The sequence below is a fragment of the Fundulus heteroclitus genome, unplaced genomic scaffold, assembly GCF_011125445.2.
Source record: "Fundulus heteroclitus isolate FHET01 unplaced genomic scaffold, MU-UCD_Fhet_4.1 scaffold_42, whole genome shotgun sequence".
Classification (NCBI taxonomy): domain Eukaryota; kingdom Metazoa; phylum Chordata; class Actinopteri; order Cyprinodontiformes; family Fundulidae; genus Fundulus; species Fundulus heteroclitus.
This window is the reverse complement of record NW_023396835.1, coordinates 708,169-723,826: the sequence shown is the minus strand read 5'-3', so window position 1 is coordinate 723,826 and position 15,658 is coordinate 708,169. Positions and strand designations below refer to the sequence as shown.

At 43.7% G+C, this 15,658-nt stretch overlaps 2 protein-coding genes, 1 long non-coding RNA gene and 1 pseudogene across 5 annotated transcripts in view; 2 read left to right on the top strand and 2 right to left on the bottom strand.

Annotated features, from left to right (window-relative positions):
- The window catches only part of LOC118560309 (tripartite motif-containing protein 16-like), a 24,899-nt gene extending 9,526 nt beyond the window's left edge, over positions 1-15,373 (top strand). The window contains exon 2 of the mRNA XM_036131227.1: positions 15,031-15,373. The gene's annotated coding sequence lies outside the window, so the exon portion shown is untranslated. The remainder of the gene's footprint in view (positions 1-15,030) is intronic.
- LOC118560314 lies at positions 801-1,176 on the bottom strand. The gene is made up of 2 exons (XR_004929259.1): positions 1,133-1,176; positions 801-1,042 (listed from the first exon to the last, which is right to left on the bottom strand). It is a non-coding gene; the product is annotated as an uncharacterized LOC118560314 (long non-coding RNA).
- LOC118560313 (intraflagellar transport protein 57 homolog) lies at positions 1,301-9,100 on the bottom strand. Of its 3 annotated transcripts, XM_036131235.1 has the most exons (9): positions 8,827-9,100; positions 5,406-5,580; positions 5,020-5,138; positions 4,848-4,938; positions 4,630-4,716; positions 4,426-4,548; positions 4,272-4,343; positions 1,455-1,586; positions 1,301-1,364 (listed from the first exon to the last, which is right to left on the bottom strand). In XM_036131235.1, the coding sequence occupies exons 1-9, from the start codon at positions 8,979-8,981 to the stop codon at positions 1,302-1,304; spliced, it is 1,017 nt and encodes a 338-aa protein (XP_035987128.1). In that variant the 5' UTR covers positions 8,982-9,100; the 3' UTR covers position 1,301. The 3 variants fall into 3 exon arrangements, with proteins under 3 accessions (XP_035987128.1, XP_035987130.1, XP_035987129.1); XM_036131236.1 differs by lacking the exons at positions 1,301-1,364; positions 1,455-1,586 and adding an exon at positions 3,651-3,971; XM_036131237.1 differs by lacking the exons at positions 4,848-4,938; positions 5,020-5,138.
- On the top strand, positions 12,850-15,037 carry LOC118560310 (annotated as a pseudogene).
- Positions 15,374-15,658: the final 285 nt, after the last annotated feature.

The following is a 15,658-nucleotide window of genomic DNA, read 5'->3' as shown; positions in this document are numbered from 1 at the left end:
AAGTTTTTAATACACTTCTACAGTAGCTGTGTCCACAGGGATAGTCACCGGACCTTCAGTAGATCCAGACAGATCGAACATGAGAGGTTTCTCGGTTCAGTTGGTTCTGCTCCATTTCTCCTCTCGGTCACAGTGACTGTGTGAGTTTCCATTCCTGAAAACAGCAACAGCTCTGATCTACGAATCACGTGTCAGAGCAGAGAGGCTGCAGCCAATCAGCTTTCACCTCCAGCAGATGTTGCTCCACCAGCTTCAAGGTGTGTCTGAGAGCAGGAAGAACAGGGAGGGTTATCAGGTTTTACCAGCCTGCAGGATAAGGAGCAGGGCCCTCATTTATACAACATTGTAGGGAATCTATACTAAAAGTGTACGTACTCCCAGAATAAAACTTTTCTGTGACTTTTTTTCTTACGCATTTTATTTTGAAAGGTTCGTCTTCCGGCACAAACATCCGGTTATGAGAGGTTTTGTCTGAACTTTCCAGTTTCAGCTGAAATATTGTGGGAAGTTTCTGCTTTCCTGGTGAGCTCTGCAGGAAATCTTTCTTTTTTTGCTCCCATCAAAACTAATCAGTTTTAAATCCGTTTAAAGCTCAACAGACGCTGATTTAGATGCTGCAACGGCGACATCTGGTGACGCTTTGCGCATAATTACACCTAAAAAGAATTCAGCCGTTTAGAAAAAAATCTGTTTATTTAACAACAAAACCCAAAATATATTACAGAATGAAATAAATAGTTTTTCTAAGACAAAACAGTGTTTGCTGGTTTTCTGCTCTCTTCAGGACAGAACAACACTCCCGTCCCGTCTGGAAGAACAGAACCTGCTGAGGGCTCTGGGGCCCGTCCCGTCGGCGGTTCTAAGCCAAGGGCCCGGCGGCGGGCTCGGGGATGTTGGTGGCGTGCATGTCCCGCGTCATGTTGGACTTCTCTTTGAGTTTGGCCTGCAGCAGCGTGTGCTGGACCACGCCTAATCCTCACGTCCATCTGGACCATCTCCTGCTTCAGCTTGGTGAGGCTCTGTTTGATTTTCACCAGCGGGGCTGGAGAGGAGAGATGGGAAACAGACAGAGGAGGGATGTCAGACACGCTGGGGGCAAAAACAAGGAACTTCCTCTAGAATTCTGCTTCACCTCCATCACACATGCTGCTGCCCTTTCCTCCATCTCCTGCTTCACCTTCTCCTCAGTCCTCGCTGATCTGAAACAAATAGAAGAATTGGTGTCAATGTTGCTGGAGCTGCAGCAGAGAAGATATTGATGATGATGATGATGATGATGATGATGGATAGTTTGGCTGACCTCAGCCAGGACTCTGCTTCTCTCCGGTCACTCCTCCGCTCGCCTGCTTGTAGCGCTCCTTGGCCTGATGGAGGACACGTTGATGCAGTTATTCCAGGAGAAAGCTTTTAAAGCTGCACATGTTTTGGCTGTTGGAGGCGTGAGCTTGGTTCACCTGGCTGAGTTTGGCCTGAGCGCTGCGGTACTCCTGGATCAGTTGCTCCAGCTGCTTGTTGATGTACTTCTCTCTGCTGCCCACCTTCTCCAGAGTCTTCCCCATGTCTTCCTGAAGCTTGTCCAGGTAGCTCTGCGGACACAGAGAGGACATGAACATGTGGACAGAACAAAGGACGTCCAGAGAGAGAGAAGCGCTGAGTCCTCCAGCAGCTGGAGAAACGACTACAAGGCCCAAGCTTTCATGTCCAGATGATACATGTGGAGATGAAAGTAGGTTCAATCAGAACATTTCTGGACCACAATCAGCCGCCTTGGTGTTCAGGTTTTCCAGGACTTGTTGCTGCGGAGGGAGACGTGACACAAGTTTGAGGCTAGGAACCCTGGAAGCAGCAGAAGATGTTTGAGGTTAAAACAGGCGGTCTGTGGAGGAGATCTCTGCTGAGACTGCAGCTGAAGAGCTTCTGCTGTGGAGACTATTTCATTCCTTTATTGTTACAAACAACACGGTTTGGAAAAGGAAATTAGAAAAAAAGAATAAAACCCAGATTTTAAACTTTGAAAAATGTCTTAATCAAAAAAGGTTTTCAGGGTAAATTTCATGTTTTCTCTGATTTTATATAACAAATATTCTTCTCCCCCCCCCCCATATTCTTTCAAATTTAATTTCTTTTTTTTTTTACAGATTTTATATTTTTCCTTTTTGATCAACAAAAAAAATCTGTTTTCTTATTTTCTTTTCAATTTCATACTTTCTAATTTTATTTTTTCTAACAATGTTTTTCAGATCACATTTTCTTCACTTCTAGGGCGACTTTCATGTTTTCTAAGATTTTATATAAAAAATATAACTTTTTCATACTCAAATTTTATTTCATTTTACAGATTTTATCTTTTGATCAACAGATAAAAATATTTTATTTTTTCTATTTTCTATTTCATACTCAAATTTCATACCCAAATTTTATTTAATTTTTTTTTACAGATTTTATATTTTACTTTTGATCAACATATAAAAATATTTTATTTTTTATTTTTTCAATTTTATTTAAAATTGTATACTTTGTAATTAAATTTTTCTAAGTATGTTTTTCAGATCACAGTGTCTTCACCTTTGGGGCAAATTTCCTCTGAAGAGTGAAGACGCATTCCTATTGGTCAACAAAGACGCATTCCTATTGGTCAACAAAAACACATTCCTATTGGTCAACAAAGACGCATTCCTATTGGTCAACAAAGACGCATTCCTATTGGTCAGCGAGGACGCATTCCTATTGGTCAGCGAAGACGCATTCCTATTGTTCAACAAAGACGCATTCCTATTGGTCAGCAAAGACGCATCCCTATTTGTCAACAAAGACGCTTTCCTATTTGTCAACAAAGACGCATTCCTATTGGTCGGCGAAGATGCATTCCTATTGGTCAGCGAAGACGCATTCCTATTTGTCAACAAAGACGCATTCCTATTTGTCAACAAAGACGCATTCCTATTGGTCAGCGAAGATGCATTCCTATTGGTCAGCGAGGACGCATTCCTATTGGTCAGCGAAGACGCATTCCTATTGTTCAACAAAGACGCATTCCTATTGGTCAGCGAAGACGCATTCCTATTTGTCAACAAAGACGCTTTCCTATTTGTCAACAAAGACGCATTCCTATTGGTCAGCGAAGATGCATTCCTATTGGTCAGCGAAGACGCATTCCTATTTGTCAGCGAAGACGCATTCCTATTGGTCAGCGAGGACGCATTCCTATTGTTCAACAAAGACGCATTCCTATTGGTCAGCGAAGACGCATTCCTATTGTTCAACAAAGACGCATTCCTATTGGTCAGCGAAGACGCATTCCTATTGGTCAGCGAAGATGCATTCCTATTGGTCAGCGAAGACACATTCCTATTGGTCAGCGAAGACGCATTCCTATTGGTCAACAAAGACGCATTCCTATTGGTCAACAAAGACACATTCCTATTGGTCAACAAAGACGCATTCCTATTGGTCAGCGAAGACGCATTCCTATTGGTCAGCGAAGATGCATTCCTATTGGTCAGCGAAGACACATTCCTATTGGTCAGCGAAGACGCATTCCTATTGGTCAACAAAGACGCATTCCTATTGGTCAACAAAGACTCATTCCTATTGGTCAGCGAAGACGCATTCCTATTGGTCAACAAAGACGCATTCTTATTGGTCAGCGAAGACGTTAGCAACAACATTTTATTGGTCAATGTGCGTCAAGAGTTAGAAGTGAATAAAATGTGAGAAAATGTGAGAAAACATCAAAGTTCCTCTCCAAAGCTTTTCTTCAGTTTTGCATTTTGTTCTAATCAGCATTCAGGAAACGAGTTCTTTGCAGCAATAATGAAGAAAAGTGCCTCCAGGTTGTGGGAGGCTAAAGTGTGGAAAGCAGCTTTTCTCAGACGCATTTGCTGCAGAAGGATGAAGGCTTTAGGACTCATGAGGTCCTTTCCTCCTTTAGCTGCTGACATCAGAGAGCTTGATCTGGTCTCAGAGGGACGCTGTGAACGGAGAGCAGACAAAGGTCCAGTTTAAGACGGGTTCTGTGAAAAGGTTCTGCTGCGGGTCAACAGCGCCGCTTCATCCCTGAAGTCTAAGGAGGCTCGTTGTTCCCGGCAGATTTCTGGCTCCCAGTTACTCAGTGAAAACCAGCAGGGACCAACAGACCGACGGTCCGGACCAGAACCAACAGAGAGGCAAAGCGGAGTCTCTGCAGCTGAAGCAGTGACCCGGTTGGACTGAGCAGAACCGAGCCATGGCTGGCTCCTGCTGTGGTGGCCACCGTGTTCAGGTGAACTCACCCTGGTGTCTCTGAGCGATGACGTGATCCCGTCTCTGTGTCGGTGCATCTGGTCCAGATGGATCCTCCAGTCCTGGAGGAGCAGAACACGGTCAGAACCAAGCTGGCCACAGAAGCCAGCCGCTAAGCTTCAGGCGCTGAAGGTGAGCTCTGGCCTTGTTGTCGGTCCTGATGGTGACTCTGAGCTGCGGCAGGACCCTCTCCACCTCCAGCCTCCACTCTGCAGCGTCCACAGTGGACTCCAGGATCCGGTCCGGCTTGGAGCTCGGTTCTGATTGCTGCCAGAACACAGAATCTGTTTCACTTCCTGACTGAAAGCAAAGCTGCGATCTCTGCCAGCAGCCGGGACCAAATCTCACCGCGTGAGAGCTCGGTAGCTTCAGAGCCTCCAGGTCCATCATGTTCTCCTCCTCCTCCTCCTCCTCCTCCTCATGGTCAGCTTCCTCCTGGGGTCACATGAAAAGCCAACAAGCATCAGAACCAGCAGAACCCCTGAGAACCTTCTAGCAGCAGCTGCATCAGCGGCTGCTTGGCCTCCATTGATCAGAAGCGTGAAGTTCTCCAGCGAGGCCCCTACAATCATCTCCTCCTCCACTCTGCTGAGCGTCAGCTCTGCGTCGTCGTCCATCACGCCGTCTTCCTCCGGCTTTTCTGCAGGGTACTTGGGTCTGAGGGAGGAAACGGGCCGCATCAACAAGCTGCTCTGCTAGCGGCCGCTAACACGCAGGGAGGAAGAAATGTGGGAGAACCTGGTGAAGGTGAAGCCTCTCCTCTTCAGCGCCTCCTCAGCCAGGTGGTCCAGCACCAGGCAGACGTGCTCACCTGAGCCCGACTTCAGTCTGGAGGGAGGAAAGTCCACCTGGACACCCTGACAGAGACGGGAGAGACCATCCCTACATCTCTGCTGCTTCTCTTTCAACACTTTCATCCATTCAGCAGCTCATTCACCGTCACTGCAAACTTATTCAGCAGATTTACTGCAGCAGATAAAAAGCAGACGTTTGCTGAAAAAGGTGAGAAACCCCCAGCTGGAGCGTTTCAGCTAAGAAGCAGAGACAGAAACCACAGCGATGGCTTTAAATGGCCGCTGCTGCAGCAACTCAGCGCCGTTCCGGCTCCAGCATGATGGACTCACCAAGGCCCTGAGTTCTGCCAGGATGTTGGACACGGTGGCGTTGGGCTCGTCGTACTCCTGGGGCTCTGTGAACGGCCGCCCCGCCACGTTGATGAGCCAGGCAGCGATGATGGTGAACATGTAGAACTGCTCGCCGGGGTTGGACGCCAGGTAGGGACTGGAGACAAAGTAATGTCTGCGCAGGAAGAGCAGAAGGCTTCATCAAGCTGCTCAACACGTTTCCTTCCAGCTGGGCTGGGATTTCAACCCACAACCGTTCTAGCAGACCTGCTGGAAACCATCCCTGACTTAGTTCAGGGTTCCTACTTTACACTTTTTAACGCCACTTGAAATAAAAAGACCAACAAACTGCTTTACCCAAATGTTTATTTTAACATAAAGCGTTACTTTCTGGTCAGTAGAATGTTTCTAATTTTGAAAAACTTTCCATACAGGAAGAAAGCTAAAAGCACATAAATGACAGATATATATTTTTAACAACTATTGAACTGAATTGATGAACTTTGTTTTGTTCCCTAGTAAAATAAACAATAAATCAGTTTTAAAAACCACAACATAATCAGTGCTAGCTCCTTTTGCAAGTAAAATTTTATTGAAATTAGTGTATTTTTCCTCGATTTGAGCAGCTAAATAAGACTATTTGCCAATGGGATGAGTATGTTTACCCCTAAAATAAGATACTTAGATGTCCTGCACTTGAAATAAGATGATGGAGATGAATTGTTCTTATTTTAAGTGCAAAAATCTCATTCCATTGGCAAATAATCTTGTTTACGTGCTCAAATCAAGGTAAAATACAAAAATTTCAAGAAAATATTCCTTACTTGAGTTCCCTTCTTGCAGTGTGTTAGCATGGCGTGGTACTGCAGGCTTTCTTCAGTTCCTCCTCCACCTCCAACTTTGCCATTTTGTCTTTATATCGCCTTCTTAGCGTGTTGGATTTGGTGATAAGTTGTGCCGTCACCGTGTTCAAAGTCCACAACACCTCTGCTTTGGTACCGCCAAACATTGTCCAGAGGTTTGTTGCTGTGCCACAGCGATGACCAACATCACTGTCGTTGATGACGGAGACGGCTGTGGAGGCATCGCAGAGACGAGGAGGAACACAACTGAGACATACCTGCTATTTCTGGGTAACTTGATTTGGACGCTTTGTGTTTCACCTTCACATGTGTGACTCCACCGCCTTCATTCCCATCATGCCGAGCTTCAATGACTCCTTGCACAAAATACACCGTTGCCTCATACACATTCCCTGGTCCTGGTTTTAGCCATGCAGAAAACTCTTGGCTGGACGAATTTACACTTCCCCATGTTGTCCAGATAAAAAGTGGCGCATCTCCCCAAAGTCCACAACATGGTTTTTATTGGTTTCTCTATTGGGACAGAACCAATAAAGGGTACAGCGAGCCGTTCAGTAGGTAAAATAAATAAATAACTGTTGTAGTTATTTTAATGCTTGATATGGATTACAAAACTAAAATCCTATTTATGACATAAAGAATTTAAGACCTATGAATGACTGATTTAAGACTAGGGCTGAACGATTTTGTAAAATAATCTAATTGCGATTTTTTTTTCTTAATATTGTGATTTAATACAATTTTTTTTCCAGTTTAATTTATCAAGTGTTTCAAAATATATACAAACAACAAATCAATTTGTTTCCTCGCCATGTGGATTAGTTGCTAAAAGACCCACAGCATCTAAACTCGGAGCAGTAATGATTGCGTTCTGCCTACAATATATTTCAATCAAAATTGCAATTTTGACTTTTCTCCGTAAGCAACAAAAATGGCCTCTAAATAAAGATGTTTGTAAACAAGGACTATTTTAAATATGAACTTTTAATGTTTCTATTGATCAGAATATTATTCAATAGAACAGCTTTTAATTTAATTAAACATCAATCTTTGTAGAAGATAAAGTGCAAAGTCCAACCAACAAGCAAGTCTATGTATTAAACTCATTGACCTGTACTTAATGCTTTGTATGATTATAAAAACTCTAAAACAAGTAATAAAATTAGATTATCTCACTGCTGCAACTGTTTTCCCTTCCATGTGGAAGCAAACCCACTTTAAACATTTTACCAACACTTAATGGACGCGTCTAATTCCCTAATTGTTACATAACCAAAAATTGCAGACCTCTGCAATTTGGAAATTGCGTTATTTTAAATCACGATTATATTGAAAATGCGATTATTTTTCAGCTCTAAGACATTTTAATACTAATTAAGGCCTTAGTTTTATACTGAAGAATCCAATGCCTTTTAAGCCTTTTTAAGGATTGGCAGGAACTCTGTAGTTGAGGTCAGTGTGAGCTGCTCTGACGGCTCTACACAGACCTAAAAAGTCTCTTTGCTCTCCTTGTTGTGAAGAAGTGTAACAAAGAGAGCGGCGTGCAGCAGATGTGTGGAAAGGAGCAGAAGGAGCCGGTCCACACTGACGCTCTGAGCCCTTCATGTCTGGCCTGATCCACACCAACCACATCCAGTTGGCCTTCTTCACCAAAAGCTGCAGAAAGGCAGCGTTAAACGTCTGAGGAAACAAACGTCTCCTTCAGCTCACATTAAACCTTCCTGTTTGCACCGTTCTGACGCTCCTGGATGGAGCCGCTGGCAACGCGTCCACAACCGTCTGCTCTCTCTTTAGCAGACGTTCTAAAGTTCAGGCCAGCATCAGAACGTGTTCCTCACATGTTTCATGTGTTCTGGTTCTCCGTCGGTGGAACTCGTTCCCCTGCAGTGCTTCAGTTTATGGGCAGATTTTAACACGTGGTTCTCAGTTCTGCCTGGTTTACATGGTCACTGTGTAAAGGAGGCACGTTGTCAGGGTTCTACACAGATTATTTTAAATTAGAAGCAGAAAGATTCACCATCAAAGTGAATCCAGATCATTTTCCACGTGTTTAAGGTCAGAATGTGAGATGAGCAGAGGGCAGCAGAATAAATGGAAGGTCTTTTTCTGGCCTCATTCACACCTTAAACTAGATCTCAGTCAGTCAAACTTGATTTATTGAGCATTTCTCAAACAGTTCAACTTCTTCTACAGCAAAGGAAACAAGCTTCAGTCAGATTGCTGCTTTGCTGACTGCTGCAAAGCTGCAAGGAGTCTGAGGAGAGGAGTGGATCTGGGCGGTTCTGGTACTGGATCCTAGCGGATCGGCTCAGGCTCCAAAGCTTTCTAACCATCTTAATGACAGACCTGAGGAGGAACCTGCTTCACGCCTCCGTGTCTCCAGACCTCCTGCTGGGAAAACCTGAAAGATTTGCTCCACACTTTGAACACACCGAGGGCGCCATGTTGTCCCCCTTCTACACCCCAAGCTGCACATTTCCCCCCCGGAGGAGAAAGAAAGCGGCTCTCCATGGAGCTCCAGGGCCTTGCAGGGCCTCTCGGGGCCCGCCGGGGCTCACCTGCTCAGGCTCTTCATGTTGTGTTTCACCAGAACTTCCTCCTCGTAGTTCAGCAGCTTCAGCTTCTCCACAAGCTCCTCCATCAGCACAAAGCCCCGGTGAGCCGCCCCGGGCCCCCGGTCCTCCTCCTCTCCGCGTCTCCCCTCCTCGGCCATCCGTTAATCACCTAAATACTAACGCTGACAATAAAAACAGCTAAATGGCGCCCAGGGAGTCGCTCCGCGGCCTCCTCGGTGCTCGCGCTGCCCGTTGCCACGGCAACCGAAAGCTAACCGCAGATGTGGCTAATGCTAGCTGCTAGCATGGTATTTAAGTCCAAGTTTAGATGTGTTTATATATTAAAGATTTGCGTTTAAAGTCTAAATGGTGTAGATACGATCCTGGTGATAAACTGCGTTTAGTGTGACGCGGTGGCGAAGCTACACGGTCTTCTTCTTCTTATTATTATTCTTCTTCTTCTTCTCGTTTTTACTGACGGATTGCAAGAACGTGAAGCTGCATACCGCCACCTGCTGTACACTAGTGGCGCAACAGCACTTGATTATTTTTTTTACTTTATTTATTTCATCCGTTTCGCTTAAAATAACAAGTAAAATGCTTTCTTGGTGTTTATTGGACCATCTGCCTCCCAGTCTGTTCCTGAAACCTCCATCAAAGTCCACTCTCCTCCTCCTTTCTCTTTCATATCTACTGCAGGTCAAACTGTTGCTCCTGTTCCATATAACAAACATTAAACTTGCCAATCCTGATTTATTTGTTGTTTCTTCTATTATATTTCTTATAATATTTTACAATGACACCTTTTTCAATTATATAAATGCTGTTTCCTCTTTTCTCCTCCAAACAGTTTTTTAGCTGTAACTCAAACCTTCACTTTTAGCTCATCTGCGAGTTTATTTCCTATTTATTTATTAAACTCTTTACAGTCAAATCATGATTTCCACCATTTCTGTATCTTGATGACTGATTCTGAGAGAAAAATATGACAACAGTTGTCTGGATCTTTCTGCCTGCTCAGCATCAACATTATGTTTTTGAAGCTTTGATGGTTACGTTTCCAAACATGTAGTTATTTTTGTTTGTTTTTTCTTTTTGCAAAGACTCCATTTGCATGAACCACTTTCTGCTGGAGATGGGATTCATGGCTCTAAAAGGGGCCTCTACCTCCAGCTCTTGAGGACTGCACCTTAAAGATGTCTCTCTGGTCTAACACACCTAAATCCGTCCGTCCATCCTTTAGACCTGATTGGTCCATTCAGCAATAAACAACAAGGGCCCTTTGGCCCCCTGTGGGCACCATAAAACAGAAAGAAACCCTTTAATATAATCATATTAAAATCAGTTACTATCATTAAGTCTTAAAATGGAAAAGCTAAAGTAGATTGAAACATAAAGCGATTCTCATTTCAGAATCAGAAATACTTTAATAATCCCAGGGGGAAATTGTTGAATGTTGCTATAAATGGTATTAACAGAACCATAGAAACTTTGCTTTGCAGATCTAGGAAAGTACAGCTGTAGCAGGAGAGCTGAGCTTGAGTTGAGGCATAGTTTCCATCTCTAGTGGCTGTGGTAAAAAGCACCACTAGACATCTGTAAAATGACTCCTTTTTATCTACAGTTTTAAATCTAGTTGGATAAAGGTAGTTTTATAGCTTTGGTTTATAGTTATTTTATTAACTTTTTGTATAAAGCATCTGCAAAGTGTAAATGTAGCTTTTGTATAGAGTTATGTGCAAACTGTGTGATTTTGTGCTTTTAATCTTTGATGTTGATGGTTTTCATTCATTGCTGTTATTATTTGTATTTATTCACTTATTTCCGAGCTGCAAGGCAACAGTGCTACCTACACCTGAACCAAGTGGCTGAATTACCTCCTCAGCATGCAGGCACATACTGCAGAGTCCTGCTAGGGGCCCGATTATTTGTTTCATGTGTGATGAGGAAGAGACAGATGTAAGCGTTGCTGGACATCGGTCCATGAGGACCAGAAACAGAGATCCCTGGGAGACGGACCCTGGGGATCTGTTTAAGAAACGTCCAGAAGACTCGTTCAGTTTAGAAGCCAGACATGGAAAAATCATTTAGGCCAGAAAATGTTACTGGAAGGAATGATAGAGGACAATTTGGATCAGAATTAGCATTTTAAAGAGGCGATGCAAATTATTTGTTAACCTGGAGTTGAATTTGATTTCGTTATGGCAAATGCTTCTCTTTGCTTTGCTTGTCATTCAGGTGCATCTTAGCCTTCAACAAGATACAAATAATAAAAGAGTGAAAATAGCTGCATGTGTTAAATATGCATCAAAGGACATTTTATCCAGTTTGTCCAGCATATAAAAAAACGCAACAATGAGATCTCTCTAGATGGGATTTGACACAGAAATACGTTATTAGTCAATTTATTTCATTCATCTCCTTTTCAACAACTGGACATTTAGGATAAAAACAACATAATAAAAAGAAATAAAGAATTTCCCTCAGAAAAAAAAATTACCAAAATAAAACAGCCTATTTGTTTCATGATCTAAGATCCAGGTCACCTGATGTCAGAGGGCATCATAATGACCGACAGCAGGGGAATAAAACCAAGGATCGACATTAAGAAGCACTTTTCACTGGATTTGTTGGATTTGCTAAAAACAAGCAGGCCGGGGCGCGGACAAAAGATGCCTTAGAAAAAAAGTGACCATGTATGTACATGCATAATGTAACATATATAGTATATGTCACCTTAAATCTCTTCCTCTTCATTTTTTTCCATCCACTGTATATATCTGGATGTACTGTATATACTTCATTCAGATTTTTCTCCTTTTTGCAGCTTCTGTTGCGTATAAGAGCTGATGTCACAAGTTAATTTCTCCATTGTGAGATCAATAGAGTTCTATCTAATCTAATCTAATAATGTGTGACATTTAACCATAGTCCATCTAAAAAATACCTTTAGTTCTTCACAAAACTATTTTTTAGTTAGTTCTATCTAAAATGATGATATTTGACTTATTGCTCCTTTAACCACTCCTGGTACCATTATTGACGGAGGACAAGGGCAGCAGCATGTGTGATGGAGGTGAAGCAGACTTCTAGAGGAGTCCTTGTTTTTGCCCCCAGCGTGTCTGACATCCCTCCTCTGTCTGTGTTCCCATCTCTCCTCTCCAGCCCCGCTGGTGAAAATCAAACAGAGCCTCACCAAGCTGAAGCAGGAGATGGTCCAGATGGACGTGAGGATAGGCGTGGTCCAGCACACGCTGCTGCAGGCCAAACTCAAAGAGAAGTCCAACATGACGCGGGACATGCACGCCACCAACATCCCCGAGCCCGCCGCCGGGCCCTTGGCTTAGAACCGCCGACGGGACGGGCCCCAGAGCCCTCAGCAGGTTCTGTTCTTCCAGACGGGACGGGAGTGTTGTTCTGTCCTGAAGACTGAGCAGAAAACCAGCAAACATCTGTTTTGTGTTATGAAATATATTTATTTCATTCTGTAACATATTTTGTGTTTTTGTTGCTTAAATAAACAGATTTTTTTTCTAAACGGCTGAATTCTTTTTAGGCATAATTACGCAAACCGTCCACCAGATGTCGCCGTTGCAGCATCAAAATCAGCGTCTGTTGAGCTTTAAACGGATTAAAACTGATTAGTTTTGATGGGAGCAAAGAAAGAAAGATTTCCTGCAGAGCTTGCCAGGAAAGCAGAAACTTCCCACAATATTTCAGCTGAGAGTTACTGGAAAGTTCAACCAAAACCTCTCATGACCGGATGTTTGTGCCGGAAGACGAACCCTTCAAAATAAAATGCTGACAAAAATAAAGAAAAGTAAGTGACAAAAAATAGTTTATTTCTTGGTGTACGTACACTTTTAGTATAGATTCCCTACGATGTTGTATAAATGAGGCCCTGCTCCTTATCCTGCAGGCTGTAAAACCTGATAACCCTCCCTGTTCTTCCTGCTCTCAGACACACCTTGAAGCTGGTGGAGCAACAGCTGCTGGAGGTGAAAGCTGATTGGCTGCAGCCTCTCTGCTCTGACACGTGATTCATAGATCAGAGCTCAGAGCTGTTGCTGTTTTCAGGAAATGAAACTCACACAGTCACTGCGACCGAGAGGAGAAATGGAGCAGAACCAGCTGGACCGAGAAACCTTCTCCTGTTCGATCTGTCTGGATCTACTGAAGGATCCGGTGACTATTCCCTGTGGACACAGCTACTGTATGAAGTGTATTAAAAACTTCTGGGATGAAGAGGATCACAAAGGAATCCACAGCTGCCCTCAGTGCAGGAAAACTTTTCTACCGAGGCCTGAGCTGAGTAAAAACACCATGTTAGCAGCTTTAGTGGAGCAGCTGAAGAAGACTGGACTCCAAGCTGCTCCTGCTGATCTCTGCTATGCTGGACCTGAAGATGTGGCCTGTGATTCCTGCTCTGGAAGAAAACTGAAAGCCATCAAGTCCTGTTTAGTCTGTCTGGCCTCTTTCTGTGAGAAACACCTTCAGCCTCATTATGATGTGGCTCCACTAAAGAAACACAAGCTGGTGGAGCCCTCCAAGAACCTCCAGGAGAACATCTGCTCTCGTCATGATGAGGTGATGAAGATGTTCTGTCGTACTGATCAGAAGTGTATCTGTTATCTCTGCTCTGTGGATGAACATAAAGGCCACGACACAGTGTCAGCTGCAGCAGAAAGGACTGAGAGGCAGAGAGAGCTGGAGGTGAGACGAGAAAACATCCAGCAGAGAATCCAGGACAGAGAGAAAGATGTGAAGCTGCTTCAACAGGAGCTGGAGGCCATCAAGCACTCTGCTGATAAAACAGTGGAGGACAGTGAGAAGATCTTCACTCAGCTGATCCGTCTCATCCAGAAAAGAAGCTCTGATGTGAAGCAGCAGATCAGATCCCAGCAGGAAACTGAAGGGAGTCGAGTCAAAGAGCTTCAGGAGAAGCTGGAGCAGGAGATCACTGAGCTGAAGCAGCTCTCAGACACAGAGGATCACAACCAGTTTCTCCACAACTACCCCTCACTGTCAGCACTCAGTGAGTCTACACACTCATCCAGCATCAAGATCCGTCCTCTGAGCTACTTTGAGGATGTGACAGCAGCTGTGTCAGAGCTCAGAGATCAACTACAGGACATCCTGAGAGACGCATGGACAAACATCTCACTGAGACTCACTGAGGTGGATGTTTTACTGTCAGAACCAGAACCAAAGAGCAGAGCTGGATTCTTGAGATATTCATGTGAAATCACATTGGATCCAAACAAGGACCGCGGAACCGGTAGGGCCGGTAGGGCCGCGGCCCTACCTACTTTTGATGATCAAGCCTCCCCCCCCCCCCCCCCGCGAAAAGCGTGTCTATCCCCCGCCGCAACCAACCCCCCGCCCCCCCCCCCCCCCCCCCGCTCGGCCGCGTTTGTCTCTCCCCCCCCCGCTCTGCCGCGTTTGTCCGCTCGTCCGCGTTTGTGTGTCTTCAACCCCCCCCCCCCCCCCCCCCCCCCCCCCCGCTCGGCCGCGATTGTCCGCTCGTCCGCGTCTGTCTGTCTCCCTCGTCCCCCCCCCCCCCCCCCCCCCCCCGCTCGGCCGGCCACGTTTGGCTCCCCCCCCCCGCTGGCGTCTCCATGCGCCCGACCAACTTGAAATGCGTTCCGCGGTCCATGGATCCAAACACAGCAAACAGTTAGCTGTTACTATCAGAGGGGAACAGGAAGGTGACGTTTATGGATCAACCTCAGTCTTATTCTAGTCATCCAGACAGATTCACTTATTGGTCTCAGGTTCTGAGTAGAGAGAGTCTGACTGGACGTTGTTACTGGTAGGTGGAGTGGAGAGAGAGAGTTTATGTAGCAGTCGCATACAAGAATATCAGCAGAGCAGGAGGAGGGAATAAATGTGGATTTGGAGCTAATGACAAATCTTGGGCATTAGATTGTTCCCATGAAGATTATCAATTTGTTCACAACAGCATTAGGACCTCCATCTCAGGTCCTGGTTCCTCCAGAGTAGGAGTGTACCTGGATCACAGAGCAGGTATTCTGTCCTTCTACAGCGTCTCTGAAACCATGACTCTCCTCCACAGAGTCCAGACCACCTTCACTCAGCCGCTACACGCTGGAGTTTGGGTTTATAATGGAAGTTCTGCTGAGTTCTGTAAATCCAAATAGACAGAATCCACTGAAGGTTCAGTGAGTTTGATTCTGGTTTTTAAATCTCCAGCAGATTATTTTCTTGATGGTTGTTGTTTTATGTCTAAACTGCTCAGAAATCAATAGTCAGAGATTGTCAGCACTTGTTTTCCTTCAGAATTGATGTTGTGGTTCTGTTGGGTTTGTTCATTTCTCAACATTGTTTTCTAAACCAGCTGATCAGCACCAGAATAAAAAAAAAATTCAAATTGCTTCATTTTTCTGTTGAAAATGTAAAAAAATCAAACATATCTCAGATTCATGAGAATTCGTTTGAATTATTTCAAAAACTCTTTCAACATATAATTATAAAAAAGAATTATTGTTTTATTTTTGTTTTAAAATGTAAATAAATGACATTTCTTAGAATCATGATAATTTGAATAATTTTCAACTCTCTCTATGTAAAAATAAAACTATATATATATATATATATATATATATATATATATATATATATATATATATATATATATATATATATATATATATAACTGTTTAATTTTGTGTTAAAAATGTAAATAAATGACATTTCTCAGAATCATGAGAATTTATTTGAATTATTTACAACTCTTTCTATATAAATTTAAAAATATATTTGTGTTAAAATGTTTGTGTGCATATAGAGAAATATGAATGCTGAAAAACAGTAT